The sequence below is a fragment of the Danio rerio genome, chromosome 23 (genome assembly GCF_049306965.1).
Source record: "Danio rerio strain Tuebingen ecotype United States chromosome 23, GRCz12tu, whole genome shotgun sequence".
Classification (NCBI taxonomy): Eukaryota; Metazoa; Chordata; class Actinopteri; order Cypriniformes; family Danionidae; genus Danio; species Danio rerio.
In genome coordinates this window covers 5,727,633-5,750,265 of record NC_133198.1, presented here as the reverse complement: position 1 = coordinate 5,750,265, position 22,633 = coordinate 5,727,633, and the positions used below count along the sequence as shown (strand labels likewise).

Genomic DNA, 22,633 nt, shown 5'->3' with positions numbered 1-22,633 from the left:
TATAGTTGTAGCGATAGTAGTAGTAGTAGTTGAAGTAGTAGTCATTGTAATAGTATCGCTTGTTATTGAATTATTGTTATTGAGTAATTGTTATGGAGATTATTGAAGTGGTAGTTCATGTAGTAGTAGATGTCATTGGTATAGTGTCATTGGTATAGTAGTAGCAGAAGTAGTAAAGGTGTGGTTGTTACAGTAGTAGTAGTAGTCGTTGTTGGTGTAGTAATATCAGTAGTAGATGTTGTTGACGTAGATGTAGTAGAAGTGATTTTGGTAGTAGTAGCAGTAGACGTTGTTGTATTAGTTGTAGCAAATGCTATAGTAGTATCAGTAGTGGTAGTCGTTGTAGTAGTATCAGTACTACTAGACATTGTAGTAGTAATAGTCATGGTTGTGGCTGTAGTAGAAGCAGTAGTATTTGTAATATAAGTAACTTTCTGTAGTTGGTGTAGCACTTGTGATTTATTATTATTGTCAGTTATCATTACTGTTGTCCTTTCTTTCTTTTTACTTTCATTTTTACTATCATACATTAATAAGCATTGTTGTTACTCCCTACCTCTGACTGGTTTCTTTCTATTTGTTTTATTAATATCTGTGACACTTGCTTCATTTATTGACTGTTATTGTTCCTTATGTATGTACTCTGACCTGTCCACCAAGTTACCTTTACATGCATACACACACACACACACACACACACACACACGCACACACGAACACTCACGCACATACCAGTACCTGACTATATTGTTGTTGTTTTTGTTTTGTTGCTTAAATAAATAAATAAAAATAAAATTATGTTTCCAGTGATGCCAGGCCTGCTGATGCTGGAGACTCCAGTGCTGACTCTGGCGGCGGTCTGGACCAGTTGCAGCTGGACTTTGTGGAGATGTTACGGGTCCGCGATGAACGCCGGCGAATGAGGCATGTTGAAACTCTGAGGAAGAATAAGGAGGAAGGGGAAGAGGGTGAAAAGGACATCCTGGATGCTGAGCCGCGTGTGGAGCTGCTGGGGGAAACGCAGGAGGATGAACTGTTCAAGAACATTCAGCACTGCGTGAAGAACATTTTCTCACCAGAACCTCCCACCAACTCCACAGACACAGAGACGCATGGAAAGGTAGGACAACATGGGATTTCACTGCAATACACCAAAGTGCTTCATGTGATTTTTGTAAATGCTGTCAGTTAATCTTTTGAGTTCAGAGACAATAACTATAGCCGTTATAATAGCATTTTAAGTCATTGCAAATAAGCTTACTCTGGAAGTTGTAGCTGTGAATGATGCCTCTTTCCAGATGATCCCATTTGAAATTCTACCGTCAGGGTTGTTGTGTTCTCTTAGAGTTTCCAAGATGGAAACTAGTTGAACCACTGGTCACATTAAATGTTTTACAATGTTTTGGGTTCCTTTTCTGGACTTTGAACATTAGTACCATTGCTGTTTATGAAGGATGAGAGAGCTCTATCTAAAATATTTTAATTTGTGATCTGAAGATGAATGAAGGTCTCAGGGGATTGCAAAAATGGTTTCCTTACTTTTTTTCCCTTAGGTTTTTGGTCTGGTTTATAGTCCAAATATCTAAAAATTCTTAAATCAAGAAGCATTTTCTAGACAAGCAAAACATATTGTGTTGTTTAAAGAACTAATATGCTAAAATTAAGTGAGTTTTTCTTTAAAACAGGCAAAATAATCTGCCAATGGGGTAAGCAAAATAATATTGTTTTTGCTTTTCGACATAAGATTATTTTGCTTACCCCAGAAAAGCCGAATTCTGTCGCCGTTTTCATATCAAATTTAAGGGGACTGAGGTGAAAATTTAGTGTACAGTTTATGAGCAAATCGTAGCTACAGCCACCTAAAAAGGCCAAGCATTGCCCATGCCAAAGTCTTACGGGTTTGAATTTTTTAATTTATTATTTTTTTTATTGCAATTTTAGAACACAGAACATACAAGGGCAATAATTATATATATATATATATATATATATATATATATATATATATATATATATATATATATATATATATATATATAATTATATTGACATCAAAACAAATACAATATAAGAAGAAAAAATAAATAAATAAATACAATTATTCAAAAAACTAAATTTAAAGCTTTAAAATAATCAAGTTCTTTTTGCTTTGGCATTTTTTGTTTCTTTTATCATGCATAGGTAATGACCTATTTCGTTTTTTTTTTTTCAATGCCCATTTACATTTATGAATAAAAAAAATCCATATATTATGAGCAAATTAACAATATGCAATATGTAATACAGTACTCTGCTTAAAAAAAGAGAAAAGATCACACCAAAACACTTGTGTATGAATACAATCATAAAATAAATGAACAATACTCTCTTCTTTATAATTCTTTAACATACGATGAACAATTTACCTTTCTTCAAGATACCTTTCTAATTTTATTTGTTATACAAAAATGTCTGGAAATCTTAAAAGTCGCATTCCAGTTAACGTCTTGAAATTGTGATCTCCAATAACCAATGACTGAAGGCATTTTGACAGTCTGGCAAATCATTCTAAGATAATTATTATTACATTTTTTCTTTTATATTTATACCTTCCAATCATGGGCGTAAATCCCGGGGGGGGGGTGGGGGACATGTCCCCTCCCATCCGAGGATTGTCCCCCCCAAAAAAATTTCATTGTTAAAAATAAAAACTCTCAATTGTGAAAAATATATGTATATATACCTAAAATAATTGTCTAAGTAGAAAGAAAACCGCTTTTATCATTTAAAATGCATTTAGAAACAGTTGAGTTCCCTCTCCCCTTCCTTAGATTGGTTCGGTCCACTCCGTGCTTTCACTCATCTCACCTGCTCACACACACGTCAGGTTTTCCTGCATTTATTCTGCTTCAGGAGTCAGTCTATTGATTGTAAACAACACAACAAACAATGCAATAAATAGTTTTGAAGAAAAATTTGCTGTCATTGAACCTGAGAAAAACAAATCTTTATTAGTAAAATTCGGCTGTATTATTTGTGTCCCTTTCAAAAAAATGCTCGAAAGAAATTTTATATTTATTGTCCCCCCCTACTGTTAAATCAGATTTACGTCCATGCTTCCAATTTAAGACTAAAATCTAAATTTGTATTTTGAACTATGTTATTTTCTAATAATTTCTTAAGCTCTGAGGGAATACCATTAATTACCATCAATGGAACAACATAAGAGGGAATAAATGATGATTGTTTTACTGGTCTTGGCACTGTCTGGAATTTGCTGGTAGAACAAACACTCTGCCATTAACAGCATTTGCAAACAATTTATTTGAATAGACTTTGTATATTTTGGCATGGCACGTTCTTTGCTGATCTGGGTACTTGTTTTTTAATAGGGTTACACATCAGTTTTCACAGCAAGGGAATACTATTGTTGCAAATGACATTGTAGCATTACACATTAGTTTCCATATATAGCAGACCAGTGACAATTGTAACATTTTGTATCAAGGTGATGGACGTCAATGGGATGTCAGCATCTCATTGTGTTTGTGATTCACAGACATGTAGACTTGGTTAAAATGAACACAGTTTTGTTCATTTATCTATTCAGAGTCTGTAGGTTGTCACTTCCATGCAGTGTAAATCTGACAGGTTCCGTCATGTGCTAAGGGTCAGAGGTCAACTGCTTGCTGTGAAGTTGCCTCTTGTTACCACCCATGAAGTGTGTAATTAATCATCTACAGGATTAACAGAAAGAGCTGCGGGAGGCCCAGTTTACCTTACAGTACTCACCTACAGGGCCAAGACATGAGAGAACATTAGGTCATTTGACCCACTTCTGAAGCCTGTCGTCACTTCTGTGAAACGTTTAAAAACAAAGATGACTTCTCAGCCAATGCAACTTGCACAATGCAAGAAATTCATAGCAATGCTGAAGGAGTACAGTTTAAATTTAAAATAAAAACAAAATGTGCTCATCCTAATGAAACCACAGTATTTTATTGTGAATTATGAAGGTCATTTTTATTTTTATATACTTCTTTTTTTACAAAGTTAACAGCAAATGCTCAAATATTTTGAATATTTCAAGACCCAATAAGTTATTTGACCCAAATAACCCATTTTTTTAAACTGAGGTTTACTGCATAAAGACACACAATTTACTGGCCATTTTATTAGGTACACTTTACTAGTGCCGGGTTGGACCCCTCTTTTGCCTTCAGGACTGCCTTAATCCTTAGATTCAACAAGATACTGTAAATATTCCTCAGAGATCTTGTTCCACTTTGACATGATAGCATCATGCAGTTGCTGCAGATTTGTCGGCTGCACATCCATGATGCCAAAAGTGCTCTATTGAATTGAGACCTGGTGACTGTGGAGGCCATTTGAGTACAGTGAACTCATTGTCATGTTCAAGAAACCAGTCTGAGATGATTTGCGTTTATGACATGGTGCAATATCCTGTATAAGTAGCCATCAAAAGATGGGTACACTGTGGTCATAATGGGCTGTACATGGTCAGCAACAATACTCAAGTAGGATGTGGCATTGGTACTAATGGGCCCAAAGAGTGACAAGAAAATATCCCCAACACCATTGCACCACCACCACCAGCCTGAACCATTGATACAAGGATCCATGTTCTCATGTTGTTGACGTCAAATACTGACCCTACTATCTGAATATCGCAGCAGAAATCGAGACTCATCAGACCAGACAATGTTTTTCCAATTTAGTGAGGGCGAAGCAGTGGCGCAGTAGGTAGAGCTGTCGCCTCACAGCAAGAAGGTCGCTGGGTCACTGGTTCGAACCTAGGCTCAGTTGCCGTTTCTGTGTGGAGTTTGCATGTTCTCCCTGCCTTCGCGTGGGTTTCCTCCGGTTGCTCAATCCAAAGACATGCAGTACAGGTGAATTAGGTAGGCTAAATTGTCCGTAGTGTATGAGTGTGTGTGTGAATGTGTGTGTGGATGTTTCCCAGAGATGGGTTGCGGCTGGAAGGGCATCCGCTGCGTAAAAAAACTTGCTGGATAAGTTGGCGGTTCATTCCGCTGTGGCGACCTCGGATTAATAAAGGGACTAAGCCGACAAGAAAATGAATGAATGAATGAATGAATGAATTTTAGTGAGCCTGTGCAGATTGTAGCCTTAGTTTTCTGTTCTTAGCTGACAGGAGTGGCACCCGGTGTGGTCTTCTGCTGCTGTAGCCCATCTGCCTCAAAATTGGACTTGTTGTCCATTCAGAAAAGCTCTTTGGTTGTAACAAGTGGTTATTTGAGTTACTGTTGCCTTTCTATTAGCTTGAACCAGTCTGGCCATTCTCCTCTGACCTCTGTCATGAACAAGGCATTTGTGCCCACAGAACTGCCACTCACTGTTGGATATTATCTATTTTTCTGACCATGTGTGTGACATTGTGTGTGAAAATCCCAGTAGATCAGCAGTTTCTGAAATACTCCAGCCAGTTTGGCACCAACTACAATGCCACGTTCAAAGTCACTTAAGTCACCTTTCTTCCCCATTCTGATGGTCGATTTGAACTGGAGCAGATCGCCTTGACCATGTCTACATGCCTAAATGCATTGGGTTACTGCCATGTGATTGGCTGATTAGAAATTTGCATTAACTAGCAGTTGGACATGTGTATCTAATAAAGTGGCCGGCGAGTATGTATGTATTTATGTACCAAAGTGATCAAAAAAAGAGCTAATTTAACAAAATAACTTAAGATTCCTGTCTAAATTGCAATACTTTTTTGTATTATCATTGTATTCCTAATCCTAATCATTTTATGTTACCAAACTCTAACTTGAATGAATATAACTTTAAATGAATTTGGATGCACCAAAATGTATTGGCTTTATTCACTGAGAAACGGGATGTGCTCATTTTTTTGCTGTGAACTTTATATTATGCTTGAAATGTCTGCTTATACTGATAGATACTTACTAATATAAACTTTTAGATAACATTACTTGATGGTAATAATGTTACACATCACATTGTATTACATCTAAAAATGCTGTTTTTCACCAGATCATGTTAACTATTTCATAATGTAATTGTGCAGCCATGTTGCCGTTTTTATCAATACAACACATGTTGAAATCCACCAACTACTAAAACAGTTTATGTTAAACTAACCCCTAGCTAGATGACAACAAAAGAAAAATTGATAGAAGCAAACCAAAAGATAAGATCCTACTGAATCAATGATAAGCAGCAGCATAGAAACAACTCCCTATTATGTAACAGCAAAGTTGAAACCAAACACCTGACAACAGTATAAGTGTTGCTGCTCTGCTGGAGAGTGGCAGAAGGTTTTATTTACAACATGTTTTGCAACATTGAGGTGTATCTAATGACAGATGACATGATTTTGTATAGATTGGACACAATGGTCATGCTGAAGTGATTAAGTTCAAATCAAAAGTGCTGTATGCTTGTGAATGTACATTCCCAGCTAGCAAAATTCATGTGGCCCACATACCGCATGGAATGATGGTACTTGGGTGGCCCGCTCCTGTTTGCCAGATCTGGGCCACAATTAAGCCATAGCAATATCACAAATCAGCCAGAATTCAATTAAATAAACCAGAACTGACCCTATTCTAGGCCACAGTTTGCTTTTATTCTTGCCCAAATCTGGCCTATTACTTCTAATAATGGATTTAACATTGGTAACCATTATATTATTTCATCACAGGTTGTGCCTCACTTCATTTTGTTTGCTGTAATGAACAAACTTTTCAAGCTAATTTCTTAAAAGCTACAGCAGCCTAAAAGTAAATTTATATTAAGAGGTTCAGGGCTATGAGCCCAACTAAAGCAAACACTCTTCTCCATGATGGTGACTTTAGTCTATGTGGTCCACATATGTTTTAAGATAACTGGGCTACATTTGCCATATCTCCTCTGGGCCGGTTTAGTCTCACAGCCACATTAGCCAGAGCTAACTTTGCCAAATATTTGCCAAAAGTGGCCCACATTTGTTTTAGGATAACTGGGTCCCATTTTCCATATCTTCTCTGGGCCACTATAGGCTCAATTCCACATTAGCCATAGCTAACTGTGCTGAATATTCGCCAAAAGTGGCCCAAATATGTTTTAAGATAACTGGGCCACATTTTCCATATCTTCTCTGGGCCACTAAAGGCTAACGGCTGCATTAGCCAGAGTTTAATGTGCCGAATATTTGCCAAAAGTGGCCCACATATGTTTTAAAATAACTGGGCCACATTTGTCATATTTTCTCTAGGCCACATCAGTCTCACAGCCGCAATAGCCAGAGCTTTCTGTGCCAAATATTTGCCAAAAGTGGCCGACATATGTCTTAAGATAACTGGGCCACATTTGCACCTACACGTGTGAGCCAATTTAGGTTTAGACCCAGACTACCTTTAAATGACTATGCCACATTTTTAGGATGGCTGACGTAAAACTGATGTTTCGACACTGTGTCGAGATCCCGAAGCGCAACTGTTTCAAAACTCTGCACCAAAGCATTATCTGAACTACCCAGGTCATGTGACTAAGGTGATTTGAAACACCCCAAGTGGTTGTTTTGAAACACTAGGTCACATGACTAACGTGATTCAAAGCATTGGTCATTTTAGAAGCGTTTCGAGACCTCTGCGTTTGACTGACAGGGTTCAGAAAAAAATAACTTGTAGCCTAGTGGCCTGTGCGTGTGCACAGAGTTACTGTGCTGCACATAGCCCGCGTTCGAATCTCAACTTGCTAAATACTTTGTAATTATGACTTTTTAATAATGTTGTGACCAAAACAAGACATATTTATTCACAAAGTGTTCAATTGAATGTCAGACCAATGACATTTTAATAATGTTGTGACCAAAACAAGACATATTTATTCACAAAGTGTTCAATTGAATGTCAGACCAATGTTAAACGAAAACACAATACAAGAACGGAGCATTCAAAAACTAACATCTATAGCTGTATCTCCCTGGATTCAAACCCATCTGGGAATGCTAGTCAGGAACTCTTCACTAAATCACTTGAAACCTCAACCCTACAACGTGGGGTTAAATACCTCAATTAGCTTAACTGTTTCTTTGCTGCAGCTGCTCCAGAGCAATACATAAAATGACCAATAGGTGTCACTGTGGAGACAGGCATCGAAATGTTTCAAAGCTTCGACACATTTGCTTCGACTGTTTCAGTGTTTCATGAAGCCTCACTTTGCCCACCACTAGCAGTAAAACAAAGCAAAAGTCAAAAACACGACAAGGCAAGACAAGGAAAACGTTTAGTTAAGCTCACTTACTGTTTGCAAGGCTCAGCCACGATGTGTGTGTGTGTGTGTTTTAGTCCATCTGATAGACAGCTTCAGCTATGTGTTTGCAATAAGGGGGAATCTGGGCCAGGTGTGTGAGTGAAGTGCGTGATGGGATGTGTAGTTCATTACAACAAGAGATTAGTAGTTCTCCAGTGTTCTGCAAACGCTAGCTTGCTGGTTATAGTGACTGAATTGCTCTTGAAATTGGCTGTGATTAACATTTTGATGACAATATAATAACAACTGATGTCAAAAGTTGCTTTAAGCATAAATGCAAACTAGTTGCTTAGTAAAAAATTATTATAATTTTTATTATCAGATTATCAAAAGCATATAAAAATTTGCTTTTTTTGGCAAATAAATTACGATTATGCTGCAAAAAATACTCTGTATGGGTTTGTTTTTCATATGTGTAATGTGATAATGTAAGCAATATTATGTGAAGAAAGTTTTTGTCTTTGCAAATACTGTTTACTAATGTAATATAGACTTTATTTCACTTTTTTAAATTTTATTAAATTCATGTTTGTGTTCTTCTAACGGAATCTTATGGCAATTCGTAACTTTTTGATTTAGTAGTTAATTCGTATAAATTCATACAATCTAATTCGTACAATTTAATATGAATTGCTCATCACCCAATGATGGTTGGGGTTAGGGGTGGGGTTGGGTGCCACGTCTTCTTTTTAAAATCATACATTTTTGTACGACTGAGCTTGAATTTGTACAAATTAGCCACTAAACTGACAAAACGCAAAATACTTACGTTTCCTACGTTTTAAGCTGGTCCTTCAGTGCCATTTCTGCTAAGCAAAGAGTTTCCTTAACATTTATTTGACACAAGTTTATTTGCTTGTAACTTAATCTTTCTGTCTTGCTCTTGTTGATTTGTTTTATATGTATAAAAAGATAGTAAAGAAATTGGCAAAAATGGCTTATACTCTACGTTTAATAAGCTGTTAAATATGTCTGGGCTAAAAATACAGCTACAAATCATTTTAAGAAGTGTGTAAACTTCATATATTTACTTATTTATGTATTTATTTTTTGCAGCAAGAAAACCAAGACACGAACCAAGATTCAACACCATCAAAATCCCAAACTCATTCAAATGCATCACGAAAGTTTGTGAGGTACTTTCATTTTTCAAAATAATTCATAATTCAAAGTAATTAGTAAATATTTGAACTTCTGACTATTGAAGCCATTGATATTCTCTTTATTCTATTGTTGAATGATGTGATACTGTTGTTCTCTTTGATCAGCTCTCTCTCCATCTCCTTTGACAAGAGTCCTTCATCACCTCCTGCAACCAACAGAGTGGTTTCTCCCCTGAGCCCCAAGTCTCCGCCCCCTCAGTATCCAGGGGCGGAGCCACCACATAGCCCCACCCACTCCGGCTCCAATAGCCCTCCCACAGCGAACGGAGACACATTGGTGAGACTGACACTCATTCACAGAAACTGCACTGCTGGTTATCTTACTGTACTTATTATAATTATATGTACAGTTGAATGATGAAGGGCTCCCTCTAGGGGAAGACTGACAAAAAGACATTTAATGTTTAAGTTGATTTAGATATACAGTTGCAGTCAGACTTAATAAACCCCCTGAATTATCCCCCCTGTTGATTTTCTTTCCCCAACTGATTTACTTTATCTTTGCCATGATGACAGTCAATAATATTTGACTTGATATTTTTCAAGACACTTCTATACAGCTTAAAGTGACATTTAAAGGCTTAACTAGGTTAATTAGGCAGGTTAGGGTTATTAGGCAAGTTATTATTTAACGATGGTTTGTTCTGTAGACTTTTGAAAATATATAGCTTAAAGGAGCTAATAATTTTGTCCCTAAAATGTTTTTTTTTTTTTTTTATTAATCTGCTTTTATTCTAGCCGAAATAAAACAAATAAGACTTTCTCCAGAAGATAAAATATTATCAGACATATGTGAAAATTTCCTTGCTCTTTCTCCAGAAGAAAAAACATTATCCTGGGCGATTTGGCCTAAAATCCAAATGTCGATTATTTGAACTTTTTTACGGAGATCCGGAAGGGATGTGATGGTGGGGGGAAAAAAGGGTGGAAGAAGAAAAAAAATGCGTAAGAGAAAAACAAAACCGTGATAGGAAAATATATATATTTTTAAAGTTTTTGTGTTTCCTCGCAAAGATGTTTTGCGTTCTCTCGCAAAACTGTTCACTTCATACATGTCAACCCTCCCGTTTTTGCTGGGATTCTCCCGTATTTTACCATTCTATCCCACTGTCATCCTATCTCGCCGAAATTAATGTAAAAATGTCTGCATTTACTTTCTTTCCATTAAAGCTGTGCATCAATCATCACCCTTCACATGCAACCTCTGATTCAGTGAATGCATGCAGCGCTGACTGACAGTCGCGCTTCGTATGATAAACTGATTGCAGATCAGCTTCTGTACACGCCATTTAAAGTGACACCTCTGTTATCAAACAAGTGAAGAGCAGCAAATGAATCTCTGAAAAAAAAAATGCTGTATGACTTGAAGCAACCAGGAAACCATTCAGATATTGCCAGCCATGGTCGCAAAATAATTACAAATAATAAGTTACGTACTGAATTAAAAATCTGAATAAAAAAAGTAAAAAACTAGAAAGAATCAAATCGTATTTTCATATTAAACATACTATGATCTTGACGGGCATGTTTATTTTTATAGTAGCCTCACTGCAATTAAAATAATCATTGTTTAGCATTACAACCACATTTGTAGACTTAAATTGAATCATTTACACATGTAAATGAACATTAATTGAATAAACGGTGATTTCTACATCTCTAATAAAAGAGTTTCTCATTTAATGAATGATTTAAAGTTCTATAATTCATTATGCTTTCTCTAACCCACCTTATATGGTCTGCATGTTCACACAGAGACAAGAAAATGGCTCAGCGAATAACTTCGAGGCGGCCATGAAGCCAGCGTTCACACGGCAGAGCTCCAGAACCGTGTCCTTCAGGGTAAAGCGCTCATTTTACTACATAAACACTCATCCAAACTGATTAAACATCCCAGTCAATAAATTATTTGATGTTTGCTTTTCCTATGCACTGAACAGCAACCCACTGTACTGTCACATTTGCATGTGTTAGTTAATAAGCTTCAGGTGCTGCGTCACGAACTTCAACACAGCGAGAAAAATTTGAGGGCTCATTTGTTCAATATTTGACTAACTCAGCACACACACACACACACACACACACACACACACAGCAGACAAAACCGAAGCGCTTTCAGACTCACTGTCACAATCTGTTTCAGATGATGAAGAAGAAGGAGGAGGAAAACATGCCACTACAGAGAAGGTACATACACACACATACAAACACACACACACATGTATGTTTTTCATTGTTAGGTCATGGTAATCCATGAACAAATGCATTATTGTATGTGTAAGCAAACATAAACTAATTTGGCTGTTAATGTAAAGAGATACATTAGATCTTGTTAACATTAACAAAAATTATGTAATGCTGATTAATTCATTGTTTACCATTAGTTCATGTATTAATTAACAGATTAATATATGTTTAGTTAACATTAGTAAAGATTAAGCGGTGCTTAACAGATGTGTTGTTCACTGTTATTTCATGTTAAGTAATGCATTAACTTCCATCAACCAATTGAAACATATTGTAAAATGTTGCAGACTTTTTTATTTCTATACTGATAGTTACTGTTATAAACTACCTGATAATGTAGCTTTAATCGCATTTGATTCATTTCAGTTTTTGGACATATTTATAAGACATTTATGATTACATTTTACATTACATTACAATTTAAAATACATTTTACATCACCTTCAAGTATCTTGTTTTAAAGAAGTACACTTGATTTGATGTGTTGACTATCATACTAAATCATGTGTAAAGTACTTGTTTTAATTGTATTGAGTGTGTTTTGAATATATGATCACAAAACCAGCCATAAACCAATCATTAGTCTCGTTTTGGCTATTGAGTCAGTTATATACAATATAATCTACTCTATAATAAATCAGCTCTCTATTGGTGTAGGATATGATACTGTTTGGATATTATATATATATATATATATATATATATATATATATATATATATATATATATATATATATATATATATATATATATATATATATATATATATATATATATATATAAACTTTGTTTGTTTTTTCTTTTTAAATATTTCCCAAATGATGTTTATCAGAGCAAGGAAATTTTCACAGTATGTCTGATAATATTTTTTTCTTCTGGAGAAAGTCTTATTTATTTATTTTGGCTAGAATAAAAGCAGTTTTTAATTTTTTAAACACCATTTTAAGGTCAATATTATTGGCCCCTTTAAACAATTTATTTTTTCGATTGTCTACAGAGCAAACCATCGTTATACAATAACTTTCCTAATTACCCTAACCTGCCTAATTAGCCTAATTACTGTAGTTAAGTCTTTAAATCTCACTTTAAGCTGTACAGAAGTGTCTTGAAAAATATCTGTTTAGAAATGTGTTGAAAACACATATGTTGACCCATATGTTCTGGTCATGTGACAAACTGAGACGATTTTGGTCTTCAATATTTGAAATTTTAAACTCAATCTAAGATTTTAACCTTCAATTTAAGAATCCGGAAATGGCTATTTTTGGAGTAGCAAATGAGGACATCCATGTAGCCAAAGAAATAGAAAACGCCTTTGCCTTTGTAACATTAATAGCTAGAAGAATTCTTATGGAGTGGAAATCACCAATGCCACCTTTGGCTTAGTGATGTAATGCTATTATTGAATGCCTTTTTGTGGAGTTTGCATGTTATCCCTGCCTTCGTGTGGGTTTCCTCCGGGTGCTCCGGTTTCCCCCACAGTCCAAAAACATGTGGTACAGGTAAATTGGGTAGGCTAAATTGTCCGTGGTGTATGAGTGTGTGTGTGTGTTTGTGTGTGTGTGTATGGATGTTTCCCAGAGATGGGTTGCAGCTGGAAGGGCATCTGCTGTGTAAAAATATGCTGGATGAGTTGGCGGTTCATTCCGCTGTGGCGACCCTGTATTAATAAAAGGGACTAAGCTGACAAGAAAAAGAATGAATGAATGAATATTCAAAATCATCAAATGTACAATTTTTGAAACATAAAGAATTGACCAAATAACATTTTAATTGTTTCCCAGTGATGGGTTGCAACTGGAAGGGCATCCGCTCCGTAAAACATATGATGGATAAGTTGGCGGTTCATTCCGCTGTGGCGACCCCAAATTAATAAAGGGACTAAGCTGAAAAAGAAAATGAATGAATGAACATTTTAATGGCTCTCTACTGTAAACCATGATAAATGTGTGTGATAGTCAATGAAAAGCTAATTCTAAAAAAAATATGAAGTTGTATTATTGCACCTTTATTGTTCTGATGCTTGGAAATCTTTTTTTTTTTTTTTTTGGTTTTTGACCGTTAACATTCATTCTCATCCACAGTGCAAGTGTGAGGGTTGCATCGAAGATCTCTGAATCTAGTAAGGTAAAGTGACCAGCTTTACTAAACACCTGTAGTATAACAAATAACAAAGACACCCCAGACCTTAGTTATGTCCTATTGATGAACATATCATGTGTTCTGCTTCACAGACCAACCAGGGTCCCAAACAGGAGGAGGAGCAGGAGCAGACACCATTTCAGAGGAAGTGAGTGTGTGTGTGTTACCACACCTGAAGTCTGTGTTTTACCAGCAGTAAACATGAAGATGTGTTTAATTAAATGCTGTCTGTGCTTTTTCCACAAGCTCCCGACAAAGACTGTCATCTCGCTCCATTCAGGAGAAAATGGAAAGACTGGCTCAAGCATCACAGGTCTGGAACTACACCGCTAAACACACAGAGAATTAACCTATAGTATAAACTGTTTATATATGGGGTGTGGAATATATTGTTCATAGTATATTTGTTATTTTAATGATGTTTGTGCTGACATTAAAGACTTAGGGCTCTATTTCGATGATGCGCAAAAGCCTTAGGGCGTGTCAGAATCCACTTTTGCTATTTTAAGGACAGAAAAATCCCGCTTTGCGCCGTGGCACATGGTCCAACAGGGTTGAGCTTATTCTCTTAATGAGTTATAGGTGTGTTTTGAGAATAAACCAATCAGAGTCTCATCTCCTATTCCCATTAGGAGTCAGTTGTGACACGCCATAGTGCACTTGCTTATTACATGGCGGACTTTGTAAGTGGAAAAACTGAATGCTTCACTAGCGAGAAAACAGTTAAACAGAGCATCTGCAGCACGACAATGAGAGAATGAGCCTCCTCATTCTTTACTTTCACTTTCACTCTCGTGGATAGGGAAACGTGTTGTACGTACAGACATCCATTAGCCTACATAATTAATTTTGTTTGTTAAGTGCAAATATTTGTTTCAAAACTATGTCTAAATTCAGTTCTAGTTTTCAGCAAACTAATAAATTAACAATAAAAACAAAGTATGGTCAAAAAAGTGAGTTATTTCCAAATACACATGCTGTGCCCCATTTGGTCTAAAACCTGACAGGTGGGCAAATCTAAGCTTGTTTTTAATAAAACAAATATAAATTTGTTTTGTATATATTAAATTATGTATGCATATAATAAATAATACTACCACTAATAATAGCATTACTTACTCTTCACTTTTACAAACCTATTTGAATTTCTCTTTTCTGTTAAACACAAAGGAAGATATTTAAAAAGTCTCTATTTCAGAGGTTGCCACAGTGGAATGAACCACCAACTATTCCAGCATATGTTTTATGCAGCAGGTGCCCTTCCAGCCATAACCCAGTACTGGGAAACTTGTAACCATTAACTGTCATGGTATACATTTTACCTACTATAGAAGTCAAGGGTTAACGCCAGTTTCTAACATTTTTTTTTTTAAATATCTTCTTTTGCGTTCAACAGAATAAAGAAATTCATAAATGTTTGGAATGTTTGGGAGAGTAAATAATGTGTCAATTTAAATTTAGGGTGAATTATACTTTGACATTTAATTGCAGCTTTTTGTGGACAGTGTGGGGGTTGTAAGATAGAAATATGGTTTGTGTTTTTCATCTTTCAGAAGTGGGAGATATCCAAATCCCCAGTGGTTCATAAGACAGTGTGTTTGGCGGATGAGGTTTCGCGGAAGAGGGAGCTGTTCGAGAAAGAGCTGGACGGAGCAGAGAAATCACATCTGTTTTCCAAACAGGTAAACTCCATTTGCAGTGATATTATTTACTCTTAATCTTATTATTTGTGTAATCATTTGTTTTAATTATTAAAATACTTACTGTCCTTTTCAGGATTTTCGTAATTTATCTTCAGGAATCTCTGATCGGATTAATCGCTGGGTTCAGAAGAAAACATTCAACATCTCATCATCTCCTACGGTATGTTCTGCATTGTGCAGGCTTGGGTTAAACTGCTTACAGATACAATTGAAGAATAATATATATATATATATATATATATATATATATATATATATATATATATATATATATATATATATATATATTTCTTCAACTGGCAGGTACTATTACATTAAGAGTTGCTTGGCTCATGGAAAAAAAATATGACTACATTCTCAGTTTCTCTGGATTTACAATTCATATTTGTACTCTCAAATAGCTGACTTTTCTTGAAAATTTACACTAAATCTAAACAGCCCTCTATTTAATTTTCTTGAGTATGAATACCTATTGGCCTTTCTCCAAATTTATACTAACAATTTAATTTAAATAATTTATAAAGCAATGTATAATTACAAAATGTTTTAGTAAATGTTTATGTTCATCTTTTTATAACTTAATACTAGAGTTCTATCTTCAGAAGAAATCTAAATCAGTATTTGGTGGAACACATTTGTTGTTTGTTTGTTTGCTTGTTTTCATTATGATTTATTTAAATCTAAATGACAGTATGTTTTTATTTTAAATTCCAATTTATGTCCGTCCTTACATTTACATTACTACATTACATTTAGACTGTCTATGTCAAGTGGTCTGATTTTTCTTCTTGTATATACAGTATGATCAAATAAAATGTTGTGTTCAGTGGTGAAAAGAGTACTAACAAATCATATTCAAGTAAAAGTACCATTACCTGCCCAAAAATTAAGTGCAAGTAAAGTATCTGTTGTAATTATTACTCAAAGTGTAAGTAAAAAGTAGACCTTTTAAAACTACTCAAGAGTAGTGAGTATAACACTGTAAAAAGCTGATGCATTTACATGCAGTTATGTGTAAACGTAACATTCTATAGTGCATTTAGTGATCTTCCTTGCTATGTTCGTTTGTTCCTTCCAACTTTTCTTCCGTTTGTCCTGCCCTTACTTCATTTATTTGGTTGTCCGTTCATTCTTTCATACATTTGGTCCTACCTTCAATCGTTCACTCATTTATATTTTTGCTCCTTCCTTCATTAGGTCATTTGTTAATTCGTTCGTTCCTTCCTTCCTTTCTTAATTTGTTCAGTTCTTCCTTGAATTCTTCATTCATTTGGTCCTTTGTTCGTTCGTTTATGTTTTTGTTCCTTTTTTTCATTAGGTCCTTTGTTCTGTCCGTCATTCATTTGTTCGTTTCTTTATTCATTTGGTCCTCCTTCGTTTTTCCCTTCATTTGTTCACTCATTCATTCGTTCTTTCGTTCCTCGTTTTTGTTCCTTCCTTCATTAGGTCCTTTGTTCATTTATTCGTTCGTTTCTTCCTTCCTTTCCTTCCTTTGTTTGTTCAGTCCTTCCTTGAATCCTAGAATCATTCATTTGGTCCTTCCTTTCTTCATTAGTTCAGTCCTTTCTTCCTACCATTTTTTATTTGTATCATTTAGTGGTTGTGTAAGGCTGTTTGGTGATTTTAGTCATCACACAGTCGACATCCTTTTTTTTTTTTACAGTTGTAGTTGTTCCATTGGCGCTATTGTTGGTAGTAGAGATGCGCGGATGGCGGTTACAGCCGCGGAATCCGCGGATAAACCGTGGATCGGGCGGATGACGTGACGAAAAATAATATTTTAATTAAATTCGGGCGGGTGGTGGGCGGTTGTACTGTTTTTGTACACATTGCTGGCGCACCAACGAAAAAGCCTAGGACTGACTTCACAGAATGAGAGGAGGAATCGGATACACTAATTCTGGATGAAGTACAGAAGTTTCATCTACAAACTTCCGTATAGACGGATCAGCAGAGGAAAATCTACTTTCCTTTTGGGAGAAACAAGGCAGTCATTCCCACGTTTACAACACCTTGCCAAGAGAATATGCATTCCAGCAACAAGTGCTGCGAGCGAGCGCTCCTTCAGCGCAGCAGGGCACATTAGAGGCCAGGCGCTCTCGTCTGAATGTTGAAATGATGTGTCAAAATGCGTTTTCTAGGCTACAATAATAATAAAAAAATTGTACAGTACAGTGCGTTTAATTTAGGCTATTTATTTATTTTTGTCCCTGTGCGCCAATAGGAGACGGAGTTCACTGCTGATATTCTGAGAGCTTTATAGGGGTGCTTCTCATTTCTTATTTGTGTATCCTCGTTTCCTTTCCTTGCTTTCTTTCCTCGTCTTTCCACCCCTATAGGATGCGAGGGAAGGACGCAAGGAAACGACTCAAGGACCGACCGAGGAATCGAATTAAGTGAAAAGACACGTCCTCGTATTGTTTAGCGTCACTTCAAAGCGTCAATTAATGCTGGATTTGACTTGCACGTTTGGATTAACTACATGTCATTAAAGTCATTCTCTTTTTTCTAATAATCAATAAAGAAACATTCATTTAATAATAAAAAGGAATAAGCCATTCAAATAAAGAGCTCTGTCAGCAGATGACGGGCGGGTGCGGTTTTAAAATTTGGTCAAAAATGTTAGTGCGGATGGATGGCGGACGGATGATGAGTTTTGTGATGCGGTTGCGGATGAAATAATAGCCCATCCGCGCATCTCTAGTTGGTAGAGTGAGCAAGTTTGTAACGCGTAAAAGTTAAAGTCCGTAAGCAAAATAGCTGCAAATAAAAACGTCTTTATTTTCCAATCAACAGAATTACTTCATCACTTTTCCTTAATCTATATGCACACTTCTCTGTTACCTTAAGTTGTTACGTTGAGTTGAGTTAAGTTAAGTTACGTTGAGCTACGATACGTTGAGCTACGGTCAAAAACTGTGTGCTTCCTACCAACGCTCTCTTACTCTAGTGAAGCCACAGTTATATAGTCTCCTACTGACACCTTGTGGCCAACCTCCAATAAACAATGGATGGCTCCTACATACATCTATATACTTGGCATCTATGTTCTCATCAGTGACATCCAGTCTATTAAAAATCTGTGTAATGTGTGTAAAGATTTTGGACATCTTCATGGACACGTTGAATGTTTAGAAAAGGTTTGCTGCATTTATAAAGCACCCATGTGTTGATGTTTTTCAGTATCATGTGATTTACTTTCTGTGTGCGATTTGATTGGACAGGAATCACGGGACTGATTGTTCTACTTTAGCCAATCACCATAGACAAGAAATAAGTAAAGTAGTGACTGCAGGTTGAAGGAAAGTAGTGGAGTAAAAGTAAAGATACTGCACTAAAAATGTACCCGAGGGAAAGTAAAAGTGCACATTTTTTAAACTACTTAGTAAAGTACAATTCCTGAGAAAAACTACTCAATTACAGTAATTTTTGCATTTGTAATTTGTTACTTTACAACACTGCTTGTGAGCCTCATCATGGAAGCTTTATGATCTGCACTCGTTCACTGAACAGTGCTATTCTTTGGTCTTTGGCTTGGTGGCAGTGTTACATCTTCTCTGTTTATTAAGTTGTGTTGACTGATATGACCTCATTACTCATCACACAAACATGTGCCATGTCTGTGGTGAATGTGTAGTAGTTTGCGCCTGTGAAATTACAAGTCTGAACCATCATTTACGACTTCAGTCATTATAATGACACCTCCACTTATCCTTAAACGACCTTTTTCAGTGCTCTTAAAAAAAATCTGTCATTTAGAAAACAAGTTTCATAGTTGAGGTGAAGAATGTGGCACATTTAAAACAGCGTAAGAGGATGTAAATATTAAGAAAAAGCAAAGTACAAATAATATGTTTACTGATTAAAACAACACATTTATGTACAGTTGAAGTGGATTAGCCCTCATTTGATTTTTTTTTTCTTTTTTAAATATTTCCCAAATAATATTTAACAGAGCAAGGAAATTTTCACAGTATGTCTGATAATATTTTTTTCTTCAGAAAGAAGTCTTATTTGTTTTATTTCAGCTAGAATAAAAGCAGTTTTAATTTTTTTAAAACATTTTAGGGTTCAAATTATTAGCCCTTTTTAGCTACATATATATACAGTATATATATATATATATATATATATATATATATATATATATATATATATATATATATATATATATACAGTATATATATATATATATATATATATATATATATATATATATATATATATATATATATATATTTTTTTTTTTTTTTTTTTTTTTTTTTTCAATTGTCTACAGAACAAACCATCATTATACAGTACAATACCTTGTCTAATTACCCCAACCCCTTAAACCTGTATAGAAGTGTCTTGAAAAATATCTAAAAAAATATTAATTACTGTCATCATGGCAAAGATAAAATAAATCAGTTTGTTTAGTTATTGAAGCTATTATGTTTACAAATGTATTTAAAAAAATCTCTCCATTAATTGGGGAAAAAATAAACATTATTCTTCAACTGTATGTATTAAGGAAATCTATGAATGATTTTAAGTGTCCTTTGAATATATTAAGAAATGCAGTCATAAAGGTTTTAAATCATCCCACACTTAGTGATACTAAGTACATTTCCTGATACTGGACGCATTGGAATAAATGTTTTTTTTTAAATGATGTTAATACATTTCTGACTGTATGGTATTATCTCTGTTTTGTAATTTGTGATTTGTTTTGGGATATGGACTAAGAGTCTGAAATAAAGGAAATAGTAATAAATGAGTTAGTCTTAAGGAAAAAGCTGGATATTTTATTTTTTATTTTCTGGGAATAATATTTTTAAAGGAGCTGTTGACATGGAATTGAACTAGATTTTGGTAAAAACTTAAACAATACAAACTTACAACTATAACAAAACAATAAAAAATGTTAAAGTGTAATAATGGAATGACTCCAGGAGAAAGTACTGAACTACTGAAATGCATTTAATACTTTATTTAAAAGACTTTTTTTGGTGAGGGCAGCTAAAAGACACCTCCCGTATGAAAAATGAAGTCACATGCATTGCTCAGGTGTGAGTTTTTCACAGACTTCAACAGAGTGTGTGATAGTACTCTGGGTCTCGTCTATCAAATCTGATATTTTATTTTTTATTGGATTCAAGTCAGGTGATTGGCTGGGCCATTCTGCAGCCTGATTTTCTTCCTCTGAAATAATTTGAGAGTTTTCTTGCCTGTGTTGTGGATCATTGTCTTGCTAAAATGTCCACCCTTGTTTCATCTTCATCATCCTAGTAATGTAGATGTTGGACTGAAGGGGTGGATATTAATTTACAATGACGAAGGGCAGAGGGTTGATTTCAGCTGCTGTCTGGGCTTTCACTGCCTTTTTACATCTCACTTTCTTCGTGTGTTCAATACTTTTTATTGTGTCTTTTCATTTTATTACACATAATTTCATTTATAAATGAACTAATTTTGTTTTCTTTGCATAGCTGTATTTCTTTTTTTGGTACCAACATCTGATGAACATTTTAAGTCAACTGCACCTTTAGAAATATGTTTTTTGAGAAAAATGGTGACATTTTGAATACTTATTTCCCCCACTCTATGTACTATATATAAAAGAAGTCAAAGCTTAAAACTCCTTAAACTGAATTTAGATAAGTTACAAACTTAATATATGCAAAACTGAACTGTTTCATATGTCATGATGCGTTAATTTGCTGATATATCTGTGATTTGTTCTTACTCAGGATCTGAGACATGTGGACATCTCCAGTAAGAAAAGTCTGTTTGAAAGAGCAGAAGAGCAGGACCACAAGTGAAGCTCAAGCGGCTAAACACAAAGTGAGCTGACTGTTCGTCTCTACTGTAAATACAAATATACAAAGATGAGTGGAATGAAGAAAAGGCAGATCATAATTCATTTGTTTGTCATTTAAGAAACACATTTAAAAAAAAAATAAAACAATGGCATAGGTTTTGTCAGCCTGATCTCACGTAATTATTTTTCGTTTTGTTAGTTCAGTCGAACGAAAATGTAAAATTTTAAAAAGCAGGTGAACCCAAGCAACATTAGGGGATGAGCAAATTTTACTTAATTGTACAAATGATATCATACCAATTCCTACGAATTAGCCACTAAATCAAAAAGTTAGCATTGGTTTTCTAAGTAAATGAAAAAAAAAATAAATAAATAAAAAATAAATAAATAAATAAATAAATAAATATATATATATATATATATATATATATATATATATATATATATATATATATATATATATATWWTATATTATAGAGTTATAGAGTTATAGTTATAACTCTAGGCAAAGATCATAGAATCACCAAGAGGCGACACTCTAGTGCAATTTGGGAAACAGCCACTAGATGGTGCGGTTGCCATTTTGGAATCAAAACTCCAATAGAACAACAGCATATTATAAGTCTGTAAAATAAACTATTAAAAGTGCTGATGATTGTGATAATAAGTGTTCTATTGCCGTCTTTCTGGTTGTATCTCAGCTTTGATGCGCTTTTTAAATAAATAAATAAAAAACAAAGCAGCTGCTTGCCATCACGACAGCAATAAGATCCAATGGACGGCCGATCGCTTTCACTCCAAAATGGTGGAATCCGGGGCTGTTGCTGGGCGCTGCTGCTGCAATGGAACGTTCTACTGAGTGTCACCTCTAGGTGATTCTAAGCTCTTTGCTTTAGGGTAGTTGTAAAATGAGCCTATTTTCCAAAAAGTGGAATTTTCCTTTAAGACATAGATGTCAAAATCAAATCCTGGACGGCTGCAGCTCTGCACAGTTTTGCTCCAACCCTAATCAAGGTGTTCAAGATTCGTTTGAACACCTCGAATATTTGAATCAGCTGTGTTTGATTAGGGTTGGAGCAAAACTGTGCAGAGCCGTGGCCCTCCAGGAATTGACTTTGACACCTACTGCTTAAAGAGATGTAACCAATTAAATTTTGTTTTACACATTCCTTATATGGATAATGTTGGGGATGGCCAGATGGTTATGGTTGGAATACCTTTAAATGCCTAATAACCTTTCACAAAAATGTCTGTGAAGTAAAACATTGTCAAAAAAATGTGTTAAATATGTTTAGCCT

The 22,633-nt window shown here is 35.1% G+C and overlaps 1 protein-coding gene across 1 annotated transcript in view; it reads left to right on the top strand.

The window, feature by feature from the left end:
* lad1 (ladinin) overlaps window positions 1-22,633 on the top strand; it is a 31,682-nt gene that overhangs the window by 7,778 nt on the left and 1,271 nt on the right. The window contains exons 3-13 of the mRNA NM_001386486.1: window positions 808-1,120; window positions 9,334-9,413; window positions 9,546-9,717; window positions 11,196-11,282; window positions 11,584-11,627; window positions 13,772-13,814; window positions 13,922-13,977; window positions 14,076-14,142; window positions 15,383-15,511; window positions 15,606-15,692; window positions 21,265-21,358. Coding sequence (NP_001373415.1) covers window positions 808-1,120; window positions 9,334-9,413; window positions 9,546-9,717; window positions 11,196-11,282; window positions 11,584-11,627; window positions 13,772-13,814; window positions 13,922-13,977; window positions 14,076-14,142; window positions 15,383-15,511; window positions 15,606-15,692; window positions 21,265-21,336 — 1,150 coding nt within the window. The 3' untranslated portion in view covers window positions 21,337-21,358. The remainder of the gene's footprint in view (window positions 1-807; window positions 1,121-9,333; window positions 9,414-9,545; window positions 9,718-11,195; window positions 11,283-11,583; window positions 11,628-13,771; window positions 13,815-13,921; window positions 13,978-14,075; window positions 14,143-15,382; window positions 15,512-15,605; window positions 15,693-21,264; window positions 21,359-22,633) is intronic.